This window comes from Rattus rattus, chromosome 15, assembly GCF_011064425.1.
Source record: "Rattus rattus isolate New Zealand chromosome 15, Rrattus_CSIRO_v1, whole genome shotgun sequence".
Taxonomy (NCBI): Eukaryota; Metazoa; Chordata; class Mammalia; order Rodentia; family Muridae; genus Rattus; species Rattus rattus.
This window is the reverse complement of record NC_046168.1, coordinates 54,334,253-54,349,384: the sequence shown is the minus strand read 5'-3', so window position 1 is coordinate 54,349,384 and position 15,132 is coordinate 54,334,253. Positions and strand designations below refer to the sequence as shown.

General features: G+C 45.8%; 1 protein-coding gene across 1 annotated transcript; it reads right to left on the bottom strand.

Annotated features, from left to right (window-relative positions):
* Window positions 1-402: 402 nt before the first annotated feature.
* On the bottom strand, window positions 403-14,010 carry Haus1 (HAUS augmin like complex subunit 1). The gene is made up of 9 exons (XM_032885389.1): window positions 13,924-14,010; window positions 12,838-13,012; window positions 9,402-9,537; window positions 7,766-7,900; window positions 6,751-6,874; window positions 6,336-6,401; window positions 4,605-4,676; window positions 3,648-3,695; window positions 403-3,062 (listed from the first exon to the last, which is right to left on the bottom strand). The coding sequence occupies exons 1-9, from the start codon at window positions 13,951-13,953 to the stop codon at window positions 3,012-3,014; spliced, it is 837 nt and encodes a 278-aa protein (XP_032741280.1). The 5' UTR covers window positions 13,954-14,010; the 3' UTR covers window positions 403-3,011.
* Window positions 14,011-15,132: the final 1,122 nt, after the last annotated feature.

Genomic DNA, 15,132 nt, shown 5'->3' with positions numbered 1-15,132 from the left:
GTACCACAGGCCTGCCCACAAGTCAGTCTGGCGGGGACATTTTCTCAAGAGCCAGCACACAATTCCCCCTTGATTTCTCTATATCTTTCAGACAAAGGCTGTTTCTTCAGCAGGGTGGGTCTTACCGTCTAGTTATGGTGGTCAACCAAGAGCAACAGTGATAAACTACGGCCTCTGGAGCTTCCTTGATGTTGAGACTTTGATTTAATAACTCAGGTCAACTGAGGGAAATATTGTCCACCCATTCAGGGGGGGTGTGTGTGCGTGTGTGTGTGTGTGTGTGTATGTGTGTGTGTGTGTATGTATGATAGGTAATGGTTACGAATACCTTTAATTCCCAGCAATCAAAGGGCAGAGGAAGGCGGAGCTCTGTGAGTTCTAAACCAGTCAGGTCTACATAAGTGCCAGGCTATGTCTCAAAATTTATTATTATTATTATCATCATCATTATCATTATTATTATAAATAAAAGCATGTACTTTCAATTAGGTTACAAGAGTATTTATCTCCATAATGCTTCTTCATACATCCTTAGTTTTTGATTAGAGTACCATCCACCCCAACTCAAACTGTAATCCCCAGTAATCCCCTCTAACATGGAAATTTCTGGTTTAACAATTCAGTTAACTGCCCCACAGACAGTGGGAGGTCGCTCTTGCATGGCTATGCCACGTAACCCTTCACTGCTTCACTTCTTCGCTGGTCTTCACTTTGTAGAGAGAAATGCACCAAAGAACTTCTTGTGGTATTCCAGATGATTCTGGCGGATTCCACTGAGCCTTGCTGTTTCTGCTGGATCGAGCAGCCACTGCTGGTTCATGTTTGGTGTTTGCTATTGAACTGGGCTGCTGGTATCCTGACGACTGAGAGTGGAATTGCCAGGGAACTCCTTCTGAACAGGTCCTCAGTCCCCTTTTCCTGTTAACCTTTTTCTCTCCTTACCTCTGGTCAGTGGGTTAGGGATTAAGATAAATAAAATAGGTTTAAAAAAAAAAAAGCTCTAAGCCTATGCCCCTCTATTTTCATGTGTATCCTAGTAGCCTTCCCTCTCTAAAGACCTCTTCCCTTCTTCCTCTCCTGGGCCCTTTTTAGATTCTTTACCTCTACAGACACTTGGCCACACAGATCTAAAAATGCAAAGATATGTGAGAGAGTGAGGCATCGTCCGTCTGGGCCTGAGTTACCTCATTTAGTATTAGTACGGCTAACCCTCCGCATTTCCTAGAACTCTCTTGGCACTGGAGTCCTAGGAAGGGAAGATAAAGTGTGGAGGCAGATGCCAAGGCAGCATCCTACGTAGACAAAGGCCATGCTCGATCACTGTTGCCCACCTCCCCTTACTAGAATTTCTAATATTCTCCATTGGTGTAATTTGGGGTGAAGCATTTCCTTTTGTTTGAGATAGGGTTTTAGGACACAGCCTGGGTTGGTCTTCAACTCTATCCTTCTCCTTGTGTGGCACTGACTACAGACATGTGCCTCTCCACCCAGCCTTTCAGTTGGCATACAGGGATCATTGATCCCGACTTTTGTCCCCACTATAACCTTTGAAAATCAACTATCAGATAAACTATATACTCTGGATGGTCCCAGTGGCCTTTTCTTTTTATGTGTCATTTCTCTGTACTTATCATGCTTGGAATTTTGGGACCAGATTTGGGATGGCGTTGTGGTCTCACTGGGGAGAGTAAACTACAGTCTGGATGTCCTTTCCGTTTACAGGTGGAGTAGAGCGATTCTGCACTCGTTAAGAGCGGACAGCAGGCAGGAGCTCGACAGTCTTCTCCGAGGTAACTCAGCCGAGCACTCCTCAGGCACCCTCTCAGGTGGGCGCTACAAATGCGCTTACCATCCCAAAGCAGGTACGCTCCGGCTTGGGCCGATTCGGCTGAACCTTGCAGTCTGCCCATGGCTCAACTGGTGCTGACACTCTGAGAGGCCTAGCTCATGCGTCCACTGAAGCTTGCAGTCCATCGCTGAGGGACGTCAGGGCAGGACTGAGGAGGAAGTTGTAGGCGGAGGCTGATGCGGAGCATGGAGAAAGGCTGCTTACCGCTGGCTCACCTTGCATTCTCATACAACCTAGCACCGCGTGGCCAGGGGTGGCACGACCCACAGTGGCAAGGGCCCTCTCACATCACCATGAATTCTGAAAATGCCCTACAGAACTGCCTTCAGAGCGAAGCGATAAAGGAGACTCCAGCTTGTGTGAAGTTGACAAAACCCAACACAGACGTGTGTACCACGCTGGGCTGGAGATGGAACACGGCGCTTCGATCAACTGTTAGACTCCCAGTTCAGTATCTTTATTTAAATTTTTTATATTGGTCTTCTTTGATTTCTTTGGGTTATCCTAATAGAAGGCATGAAATATAAATTTAGCACCATATGCTTGCTTTACTATTTCTTTCTGCCACTGGCTTAAAGGCTGCTTTTTTCACGAGATAACGTATTAACGTTGGGAGACAGGCCCGTGAGCCCGAGAGAAGGAGGAGGTAGAGAGACTGGAGCCACACAAACTGTCCACTGGCCTAGGTCGTGCGTCTGCAGTACTGTCATGACGGCCACCTTACGGAGCTGCTGAAGGATTCCTTTTTCTCAATTAAAAAGTGTTTATGCATGTGAGTATTCTGCCTGTACATATGTCTGTGTACCACATGTGTGCCTGGCGCTTGCAGATGCTAGAGGAGGGTGTGTGTGTGTGTGTCACTAGTCATGGGTGTTTTCAAGCCTCGCCATATGGGCGCTGAGAATAGAACCCAGGTCTTCAGCAAGAGCAAAAAGTGTTCTAAAATGCAGAGCCGTTGCCCCAGCCCCTACCCGCTTTCGGGAAGATTCTTAACTGCGAGGTGTGCAGGAAGTAGCAGGTAACAGAAAGAAAGTGCCTTTTCATAGGAAAACTGTATTCAGGCCACAAAATGTAAATGCAGAACCAAGCCCTGTTATTTTACCAACAAAGACATTATCGTCTCTAAGAACTGTCATCTCCTCAGGAGAGGCGTCTACTTGGCTCACAGCTCCATCATATCTACTTTCTTTGTGAGTTCAGCCTCGATGGCATCCTGGAGGAAGAAAATGAGCCATAAACAAAGACGTGAGAGACTCCTACTTCTACTGACAATGAGAGAAGTAGGGAGAAAGCATTAAGGAAACATTTTATTTATTTGTTTATTTTTTGTGATACTTGGAACCAAACTGAGGAACTTGTGTGTGTGTGTATGTGTGTGTGTGTGTGTGTGTGTGTGCTGTATGTACACGTATGTATGCATGTGTGTCTGAGGAATGGATGGATGTTAGGCAAGCCCTCTCCACTGCTGAGCTACACTGCCAGTTCTTGTGTGTGTGTATGTGCACATGCTCATGTGTGTAGTTTTGTTTATGTGTAGTTTTGAAAGAATCTCGATATGCAGCTTCAGCTAGCCTCAAACTTGCACGAATCCTGCTTGGCCTACTGTATGCTTCTCTGTTTGTTCTTATTTATTGTTATGTCTAACCTTTTGTTTGTTTGTTGTTGTTGTTTCAGACAGTGTGTACTCCCAAGCAGTTGGACCTCATCACTCAACACAGCTTAGAAATCTTATTATCTCAATTTGGTAACTGCTGATTTAAAAGGGAAAAATTAAGTAAGAAAAATGGCAAGTACTTACTAGTTCTCTCTTTGCCTCTTCAATTTTCACTTGAGCAAGAGATGGATTCTGATAAAGAAAAACAAACGAGGAAAGTGTCAGGGTTTATGGGAAGCCTCACACCGGCTCTTGGTCGGATCTGCTGGGGCTATTGAGGGAGGCTCCGGAACCTCAGGAGGAAGAGGCCACTACAGCTGAGGCTTTGCAACTGCAGCCTTGTTGTACTTGGGGTTTCTCTCGCTGTGATGAAACACTATGAACACAGTCACGTCGGGGAGGCGGGTCTGCCTGCTTTACACTTCCACAGGGCTGTTTATCATCTGAGGAGGTCAGCACAGGAACTCATAGGACTGTCTATCATCTGAGGAAGTCAGCACAGGAACCCAAACAGGGCAGGAGCCAGGAGGCAGAGACTGTGAAGGAGTGCGGCTCACTGCCTTGCTCCCCATGGCTTTCTTGTTCAGCCTGCTTCTTCCAGAACCCAAACCACAAACCTACATGGGCTGGTCCCTCCCCCATCAATCACTAATTAAAAAACTGCCTTAGAGTTAGATCTTTTTTCCAAGATAGGATTTCCCTGTGTAGCCTTGGCTGTCCTGAAACTTGTTCTGCAAGCCTCCGAGTGTACTACAGCACCCACACCCAAAACAAATACATAAACATAACAAGACAGGGTCTCACTATGTAGCCCAAACTGGTCTTGAGTTCAAGAGCTGTGGTTACAGATGTGGGCTACCATGCTAAGACTGCCACTCTCTTTATTTCCTCTATTCCACTCTGTATCCTGAGCTGCCCTAGAACGCAGCGATCCTTCTGCCTCGGTCTCCCAAGTACTCAAGTAACAAGTGTGAGTCACCACTGTCAATTTGGCCATGGGTTTTAAATCCTTGAACACACAAACCCACTATTTTGATAGCTTAGTGTCTTTAGAGGAAAGTTAGAAAACATGACTCCAAGAAAACCCATAGCAACAATTACCGGCATTAGATCTAAATAGGACTCCAATTTCTTCTTCAGAGGGATAGTCTGCTGTTTTAATTCCGAAAGTTTCTGGAAATGCAGAGAGAGTTATACAGTAACAGAAATATCCACAAAACACCAAACAGTGCTCATTACTGAAATGAGATGCAATAAAACATTAGTCATTTTTAATAGTAAATAAAGGTAGTTATTTGTGGTGCTAATGATGGAGTCTATGGCTTCCTAAAGGTCTCGGCAAGCAATCTGTCACTGAGCGACACTTGTCAACCCACAGGTGTTTTAAATAAAGAATAAAAAAAACTGGGCTGGAGAGATGGCTCAGTGGTTAAGAGCACTGACTGCTCTTCCAGAGGTCCTGAGTTCCCAACAACCACATGGTGGGTCACGGCCATCTGTAGTGAGTTCTGATGCCCTCTTCTGGCCTGCAGGTGTACATGCAGATAGAGCACTCATACATAAAATAAATAAATCCTAAAAAAAGAATCCAAGAATTTCAAAGGGATCACTCCTTTTCCAAAATGTTTAAAATAAGAACCCTATCGTCCTACTCATTTAGCGTAGGACTATGAGACTAGCAAGATGGTCAGGGTTAAAGGTACTTGCGGCCAAGCCTGGTGAACCTGGGTTTGTCTGTTTGTTTGTTTTTTGTTTTACTGTGTTTTATTTTATGGTATAGGGTTTTACTGTTTTTTTTCCTTTTTTTTTTTTTTTAACTTTTCTATGCGCCTGTGGAGGCAGAGTAGGGTACTGAATCCCAGACCTCTGTTACAGATGGTTGTGGACCACCATGTGGGTGCTAAGAGGAAACCTGCATCCTCTGCAGGAGCACAAGTGTCTTAGCCACGGCGCCATCTCTCTAGCCTGTTTTTCTTTTTTAATTTATTTTTTGTGTATGAGTGTTAGGCCTGCATATATGACTGCAAGCCATATGTATACTTGGTGCCCACAGAAGCAGGAGAAAGTGTGGCGTTGGGAACTGAACCCTAGTCCCTGAGGAGAGCAGCCAGTGCCCTTAATTGTTGAGCATCTAACTACGTTGGATTCCCAGGTCCAGCATGGTAGAAAGAGAAAGCCTACTCCTCCAAGTTGTACGCTGTGTAGAGGCAGGAGGTTGATGCTGGGCGTCCTCCTCAGTCGCGTGACACCTAGTTTTCTGAGACAGTATCTTTCACTAAACTTGGAATTCACTGACAGGCTAAACTACCTGGCCTGGGAGTGACCAAGCTCATCGTGTTACCTGAATCCTCTCTATGCTCAGAAGTTGGGGGAAGATGGGCGCCAGGTATAAGGCAGTCAATGCCTTACGAGAGCCTGAAGCTGCTTTACGTAAACTGCGGCAAGTTACAGAGCTTCTCTGTAGTTCCTCTGTAGCTCGTCTTCTACAGGGAGGGCGGGAGGGACTGATGATGCAGGAACCGCCCTCTCTTGCCCTCTCATTCCCCAGTGCCGGTTACTGGCATGTGTAGCCACGCCCAGCTTATATACGGGTGTCAGGGGTCCAACTTCAGGTAAGCACTGACAACTGAGTCACCTCCCTGACCCTGGGGCCTGCATGGCCACTGCGCATCTGAGAACACAGCTGAGGGCCCTCAGCAGATGTGGCCCGTGGCGCTTAGACATTTCAGTCTTCAGAATCACAAACCAAATAAATCCTATTTGACCGCTCATAAATGATCCAATCTGTGGTATTCAGTCACAAAGCAGAAGACAGGAAGACAGGAAACTTACGTCTGCAAGTGCCACTAGTGACCGATGAGACAGGGACGCGTCCATGCCTCTGGATGAAAGTTGCTCCTACAACGTGAGGAAAAAGAGCTCCGCTGAAAGATCGTTTGGAAGGTAACCATCGTGAATGTTTTTCAACATGTAAAGAAGAGCTACGGATCACAAATGAAAAAGCACGCATGCGTCTAAGCTAGTTTACGTTAGATGCGAATCCTTTCTACCGGCGGACGTGGGGAAAAGATGGTGCCGGAATAAGGGTTTCCATGCCCGACTCTGACCGTGGAGCTGCTGCTCACGAGTTAAATAAACTTGGGTAAGTGGCAGGTCTTCCCTCAGTTCCCTCATCTACGGAAAGGGCTGAGAATGCTTCCTACAGTGGAGACATAGGTCCCGGGCGGCCCCACGCAGGTCTTCATACCTCTGCAGCTCGGATCCCAAACCGGAACTCCGCCGCCTTGGCTTTCAGGAAGTCCATGTTCTGGAGGCGGCCCTCGGCTTTGGCCCTTTCTGCAGACAGGTGCACATCTGCTTTCTTGAGGTCTCTTCCAAAATAGGGTTAAAGCATGTACGACTTCTCAGTAAATGAGTATTTAAAACACAAGGAACTCAGCTCCCTCTCTTGGGATTTCAGTCCGGCTTAACCGGTATAGACAGCCTACGAGCTTGCTATGACGACGTCACGGGTTTTACATCCAGACTACAGTGCATTTCCCCCCATGCTGCCACGCGAGACTTTTCTCAATGAACATAAATTAACATTAATTTCAACCTGTAGCATTTATTCTTGGACAAGCTAAAACTGCTATTCACAAAAGTGATTTATTACATCCTAAAGCCAATTTGAAACAAGGTCATGAAGTCCTCTCTACTATATGGGACATGATAAAGTGTCCATGAACATGTTCATTATTTTTGTTTTGTTTTGTTTTGGTTTTTTTGGTTCTTTTTTTTTCGGAGCTGGGGACCAAACCCAGGGCCTTGCGCTTCCTAGGCAAGCGCTCTACCACTGAGCTAAATCCCCAACCCCTCATTATTTTTTTTTTAATATATTTGTATGTCACCAAGTTATTCTGCATTTACATAAATGCTAACCACTGGCTCTAATCTCTGGGGCAAGAAGAATCTAGAGGCTCACAGCATCGAACAGAGACATTAAAGCTGTACTAAAATATGGACTTCCGGTGGTAGTTTGTGGGGTAAAAATTTTGGAAAATTATTAATCTCTGTATTTTTAATACTGCAGGAATCAGTATGAGGGTGATGAACGGGAGAGTAAGCAGCTGGGCACCTCCTGAGTCACTCAGGCAGCCCTGGGCTTGGGCTGCTGCCCCAGTCTTCCAGTAGATGGCATTATGGGCCAGCGCCACCACACCCCACTTGTCAATGTCCCACTAAGCTCTTTATAGTTCAAAACTGCCAACACTTCAACTCACTCTCGGAGACATTTTTCTAACACCAACGTTGCCGTCAGATTCTTTTCAAGTTTCCCCAGTTCAAGCTTGATTTCTTCACTTTTGGATTTGGTACGAAAAAGGTCAGAAGTCAAATCGTTCACTGCGGGGATAAAACTGAAAGAAGAGCATAGTCACACGGAGGAGTGGGGGACACGGTCTCCATGGACATGATCGTCTCTACGGTTTCCATGACCCTGCTGCTCCGACCATTCATATACGCAATTGTCACCTGTGCCCCTGGCCTGAACCGCCCTTCAGCAGACAAAACGCCCATTTTCCCTTCAAAGCTTAGGTAAGGCTGGGTGTGGAAAGGAACACCTTTATTCCCAGGACTAGGAGGCAGAGGCAGGCAGATCCGAGAGTTCACACAGTGAATAGTGACTTCCAGGCCAACCAGGGATACATGGTGAGACACTATTTTAACAAAATAAAAACAAACACACAAACAGAAACCCTAAAAATCAAACAAACAAAAGCCTCCAAACTCAAGTGAGGTTCTGCCTGTGCTTGCAGGTGTAGCATCTTCAGTCTTACAGTGCAGCTGTTACCATGGTGACATTCTCGCCATTGCCCCTCTCTCGAATTTGACTAAAGTTCAAACTGTCTTTGAAGGCCATGTCTACCTCCCTAGTCATCTCTGTTCCCCTAGGACAGGATATATCCCTACACAGTTGTCCTTGGTGTCTGCAGTCCTGATTAGGTCTACCCTGACGACACAGTGTTCTTACGACTACTCTTCACGCACTGTGTAGTTCCCACACTTTACCCTGGCAGTTATGCACAACACACGTGCGCATACCCTTCTGACCGTGGTAAGCTGCAGTAACAGTCTGAGGTAAGAAATAGCACTAACAGTAGTCACAGGGACTTTGGAGTCAGATTTGCTTAGGGACCCCAACTCTGAAGAAGTTAGTTAACCTTCCCTCCCTCGGCTTCAGTTTCCTCTGAGGTGAAATGTCTACCTCAAACAACAAGGGTCCTTAATTCATTCAGTGTTTCTGTGATCAAACTTTACCATGAGATCATTTAACTTGCTACTGCCCCTGTTGCTTCTTGGGGGTGGGTTCTCACACAGTCCGCACTGGCCTCCAACCGGCTAAGGGGCTGAGGATGATAACCCTGACCTTCTGATCTTCCGCCTCTGTGACTTATTGCACGTGCACACCCACACAACCAGCCTCCAGCTGGTTTAGTTTGCTTCCCCGCGCTCCGGTGAGCACCAAGACCAAAGGCTACAGAGGAAAGTGTTTATTTCACTTTCTTGAAGGGTCGCCATACATCACTGACAGAAGTCAGGGCAGGAACTCACGCAGAAACAACGAACACTACTTCCTGGCTCCGTCTTTCCGACGTCTGCTCAGTGAGCTCTCTTATAGCCCATGGCCACCCACCCATAGTACTGCTGAGCTGACTAGAATTGAGCACACAGACACACAAACCAGCAATAAACAACAAAAACCAACCAACCAACCAACCAACCAACCAACCCACTTGTGCATTCTTGTATTCATTGCTAGTCTTCTACACAGATTTACTGTAAGAACCAAAAGATTTTTAGGTCAAGGTCATGCAGAAAAGTCTCCCATGGGAACACAGACCAAAACCATCACAATACCTTGCTAGTGACGTATCTTTTATTTCCAGGGCAATTGCACTGTCCACCAATGCATTCAGAAACCGGGAACCAGTGTTTGACAGATTGGCAGGGGAAAAATTCACACTCTCCACGAGAAAGTCTTCAAGACGTTTGGCTGAAATGATAAAGGAATTTCATGGTGTCTCAGATGTCTTCTCCTTTTTGGTTTTTTTTTTTTTTTTTTTTTTTTTTTTTTTTTGGAGCTGGGGACCAAACCCCGGGCCTTGCTTTTTCTAGGCAAGATCTCTTCCACCTCGATAAATCCCCAACCCCTCCTTTTTGGTTTTTAAAGCTTTTATTATAGTTTGATTGTTTGAGACTTATTTGGAGCCAGGCATGGTGGTGCAAGCCTTTTAATCCCAGAACTCCAGAAGCAGAGGCAGGCGTGGACCTCTGATTTCAAGGCTAGGGAGTTCCAAGACAGCTACGACTACACAGAGAAACCCGATCTTGAAAAGAAAATGATGAATCTATAATTATGTCTATGGAGGTTTGTGTATGGGCATGGAGACCAGAGGCACTGCATCCCCTGCAGCTGAGTGAAGAGGCAGGTGGGAAGCATCCAACGGGAGTGTTGGGAACCAACTTGTTCAGTCCCCAGGACCCACATGGTCGAACACAGAGCGACTCCTACAAGTTGTCCTGACTTCCACATGCACTTACACATCAAAAGAGTAGATTAAAGCAAAACAAACAAACAAACAAACAAACAAACAAACAAACAAACGGTCTCACTGTGAAGCCTGGTTAATCTAGAATTCACTAGGTAGAACACAATGGCTTGAACTCACAGAGTTCTGCCTGCTCCTGTCTCCTGAGTGCTGGTCCTGGGGCTGCATGCCGCCACATCCATAAAATAAACCTCGTTTTAAATGTGTGGTATATGAGTGAGCACATGTGTGCACGCATGCACACACAAATAAAACCTAATAAAAGTTTAACGAGGGGGCTGGGGATTTAGCTCAGCGGTAGAGCGCTTGCCTAGCAAGCGCGAGGCCCTGGGTTCGGTCCCCAGCTCCGAAAAAAAAAAAAAGTTTAACATAGGGATCTGGGAGGTGTGTGGGGGTGAGAGGTGTAACAGGATAGAGATGATTAAAGTACGTTATGTGTAAGACACTGTGAAGGAGTAACAGGAGATATTACACGGGAGCTGGAGAGAAGGCTCAGCAGAGAAGGACATTTACTGCTCCTGTAGAGGACCTGGGCTCGGGTCCTTGCATCCGCAGCTTACAAGTGCCTCTATCATCATGCAGTCCCGGGTCCTAGGGCACCAGTGCCCTCTTCTGAGCTCTGGAGGCTTCTGCATGCATGTGGCACACATTCATAAACTCAGGCGCACACACACTTCATGTAAAATTAAAAAATGAATAAATCTTTTAAAAAAGATATTCTATAAAAATGGTCATTCATGCATATATATGTATGTATGTATATGCATGCTGGAGAGATGGCTTCGTGGTTAAAAGCACTGGCTGCTCTTCCAGAGGATCTGGGTTTGATTCCTGATGTACTCACAGAAGCTCACTACCTTCTGTAGCTCCAGCCCCAAGGGATACAATGCCCTCTTTTGGCCTCTGAGGGAACTGCAAGCACATGACAGACATGCAGGCCAAACACCCATTCACAAGAAATAAAATCTGAAAATGAATAAAATAGTCCGAAATATTCTTATAGTTATATATATATATATATATATATATATATATATATATATATATATATATGGAGGAAACATGGGAGGTTCTTGTCGTATGGCATTGCCTTGCTCCCATTGTGGGAGTATTCTAAACCATTAAGCCATTAAGATAGCTCACCAGGCCAGGCATTGGTGGCTCACACCTTTAACTCCAGCACTTGTGAGGCAGAGGCAGGGGGATCACTGTGAGTTAGAGGCCAGCACCGTCTACAGAGCTAGCTCCAGGATAGCCAAGGTTACGCAAACAAAACAAAACAAGGCACGCCAAACAGAGTTAGGGCTAATCTAAAGACTATTGGAAAAAGTATATATGTGAATTAAATATAACTTCAGTATATTCAAAACACCATACAGGGTCTGGAGAGATGTTCAGGTTTTTTTTGATGTTTTTGAAACAAGGCCTCTGTAGGAAGCCCTGGTTGTCCTGGAACTCTCTATCCAGACCAGGCTAGACCTGAACTCACAGAGATGCACCTGTCTCAGCTTCCCCAGTGTTGAGATTAAGGGTGGGTGTCACTGTGTCCAGCTAGAGCACTTGCTCCTGCAGAGGACCCAGGTGACCCTCCCAGGAGCCGCATGGTGGCTTACAATCACACTTGCCTCCAGCGCCAGGAGATCCAACACCCTCTTCCCACCCATGCAAACACCAGCCCTTCACAGGGTATACATACCTAGCTGCTGGCAAAAACCCTCACACAAAAAAAAAGAATCAACTTTAAAAAATTGTATATACCAAGTGTCTCCATTTGGTTAAGCATATGGCAAATAGATGTCACTTCCTGTTTGGTGTGCTGTCATCCTCAAAAGTTGTGGGTTTTTTGTTTGTTTTTGTTTTGTTTAAACAGAATGAGCATAAACTTACTACAGAGAGAGAACCCTACAGTGGGAGGGCTTGCAAAAAGGGACGCCCCAGATGAGCTGGTTCCCACCCTTCATGCCACAGTGACCAACAAAAACAGGGCTCCTTCTTGCCCACAGGCCCTGTGACCAAAAAAAAGAACCAAAAAAAAAAAAAAAAAAAACAGGGCTGAGGGAGAGGGGGAGGGACCTTTTTGAGACAGTTCTGCTATGTGACCCGAGCTGACACTGCAGTCTCCTGCTTCTGCTTTCTGAATGCTGGGATTACAGACTTGCACCCCCATGCCTGGCCTAGTGGAACATGTTAAAGCCATTCCACCATGGCGGTTTGTGCAGTCTCACACATCATGGCTGCCACCTCTGCTGTCCTGCAAGTAACGTAAGGGAAAGAAATGCTAGAACCCTTTGTGTTCGGCTAGGAAGCTTTCGTGTTATTTCTTTTGAGGCGGTACCTCACTGTTCAGCCCAGGCTGACCTTGAACTCACAGATTTCCTCCTGTCTCTGCTCTAAAGTGCTGGGATGAAAAGCCATTCCTCCCCCAACCCCCACCCATGCAAATGTAACTATTTTTTAGGAGTCATTGTTTTAAGAAGACATACTATAGTGAAATTTCTCATTTTGAAGTTAGTATAACAGGGCAAAAGCCAATTTGTCTAAAAAATGAAAATAATCGGGGTTGGGGATTTAACTCAGTGGTAGGGCGCTTGCCTAGCAAGCGCAAGGCCCTGGGTTCGGTCCCTAGCTCCGAAAAAAAAGAAAAGAAAAAAAAATGAAAATAATCAATATAAGTAGACTATCCTAACCCTGCACAAATTCTAGTTACCTCTATGACCCCTTCCAAAGCTGTAGACTTAACTCACCTTCCGACTCATATTCACTCGCTTTCTGCCTTAAATCCTCTATTACCAGGTTGACGTCCCTGTCCCGGACTCTGTTGCGTTCTGAAAGGTGATATAAAATTTCTGTCGTCCGTGCGTTCATCTCATATTGTGGAATGGGATGGTCTCCAAATATCTTTTTCAACCACTCAGCGACCTAACCATTAAAAGGTAAGCCTTGTTATAATGGCATAAGGGGATCTTACAAAGGAGCGAGCGCTCTACAGCAAACTAAACGTTTTCTGTGACTATTCTGGAGGTCCTACTTCATTCACGTCCTGACTTGTCAACAAGTGAGTAGGCAAATGAAAAATCGACATTATCAAAGAGTGTATCATTCTTTCCCAATGCTGCAAACGCAGCCCTAGTAAAAACGAACCAACCAACAACTACCAAAAACAAAACAAAGCAAAACAAAACAAACAAACAAACAAAAAAAACCTGCCTCGGGCTGGAGAGATGGCTCAGCGGTTAAGAGCACCCAACTACTCTTCCAGAGGTCCTGAGTTCAATTCCCAGCAACCACATGGTGGCTCACAACCATCTGTAAAGAGATCCGATGCCCTCTTCTGGTGTGTCTGAAGACAGCTACAATGTACTTATATATAATAAATGAATAAATCTTTAAAAAAAAAAAAAACCCTGCCTCACTTGGCAGATCTTAACAAGTGAATGTGAAAGTTGAGAGATGGGATAGTTCTGTGCACGGTCTGAAAAGCTAATGGTCTCCAACACACCCTAAACCCCAGCCGTAATAGGACACTCTCGGGGTTGGGCTGCAGCTTAAGTGTTTACATTCTATTACTGAAGCAGCAGCGAAAGGTCAAGGTTGGACTGCAAGGTGGGTGTGTGTTCGGAATCCGCCAGCCTGAAGCGAGGAGCTCCATAGAGCGGCTGGGAGACCCGGGAAAGGGCGGGCAAGGTCTCCACAGGGGAGTCCGGGCCTGCAATGGGCCTCAGTCACGACCGCACCGTGGAATCGGGACAAAAAACAGCCGCAGCGGGTGACCAGCAGATGCGTGGCTCCCGGAGCGCTAAGTGGAGTCCCGACCCAGCTCCAGATGTCACCTGTGATGCTTTCTCCTCCGGCGCCGCCATAGCCGCCGCTCCCGCCACCTCACTCTCTCAAAACCTCGCGGGGAACGCCCCAGGCTCCAGGCCCCGCCCCCTCACCGTTGGGCACGCCCCCAGGACCGGGTATTCTGGGAGTTGTGGTTTTTATTGAGTCCAGGCCAATAAATCCTAAGATAGGGCTGACAAAAGGTTCCTGCTCTGCAGCCTGGCTTTGCCGCAACCCTGGCTCCCAGTCCTCTGTGTTATAATCATCAAGATGAGAAGCGCTGCTAGAAACAAGTTATTTTTTATTACTTATAATCTCGCTTGAATCAAGTTGTCTTAAAAAAATACCTGGTTTTAGTCAGCAGATAGTGTGGCTTCCACACCGATTGCATAAATCTAATCATTTCTTTTCTGGACATGGTGGCACATGCCTGTAATACCAGCACTAGGAAAGCTGAGACAGGAGGATTGCCAAGAGCTCAAGGCCAGCCTCCGTTATATATAGTGACACTGTACGTTCTATTTCATTTTGAGGTATAGCGTCAAGAGTGTCTGAAACAAACACACTCAAAAACTCTCAGGGGTTGGGGTTCTAAGAATTGGTAGATGCTTGCCTGAAATTCAGGAAGTCGTGGCAGGGGATTTATTGTATTTGGTAGCACGCATTTGTAATTCCAGCATTTGGGAGGTAGAGTCTGGATGACCAGGAACTTAAAGCCATCTTCAACTACAATTTGAAGGCCAACCAGGATATAAGACTTTATCTCAAAAGCAAACAAAATTAATTTTATTCTACCCTGGCTTAGGTGATACGGCAATCTTAATATTAGTTTCTGCTATCAAGGATTTAAATGTCCTTAAGATTTATTAATATTTTGAAGATTAATATTTATTATATATAAGTACACTGTAGCTGTCTTCCGACACACCAGAAGAGGGCATCAGATCCCATTACAGATGGTTGTGAGCCACCGTGTGGTTGCTGGGAATTGAACTCAGGACCTCTGGAAGAACAGTCAGTGAGTGCTCTTAACCACTGAGTCATCTCTCCAGCCCAAGATTTATTGAGTTTTTGTTACATTTTAAATTTTGTGTCTGTGTTTGGGGTGTTAAAGCACAACTTTCAGGAGTAGATTCTCTTCCTTCCACCATGTGGATCCCTGGAATCAAACTTGAGATGAAGCCTTGAAAGCAAACACCTTCACCTGGTGAGCCATT

Bases quoted from the DNA above. Each gene is read 5' to 3' on its own strand.
- Haus1 (XM_032885389.1), bottom strand. From the start codon at position 13,953: ATGGCGGCGCCGGAGGAGAAAGCATCACAG. The intron at 6,875-7,765 runs GTGAGTTGAAGT...CTATTTTGGAAG, and splicing joins TTAGAAAAATGTCTCCGAGA to AGACCTCAAGAAAGCAGATG. The intron at 3,063-3,647 runs GTAAGTACTTGC...TTCTTCCTCCAG, and splicing joins AAGAGGCAAAGAGAGAACTA to GATGCCATCGAGGCTGAACT.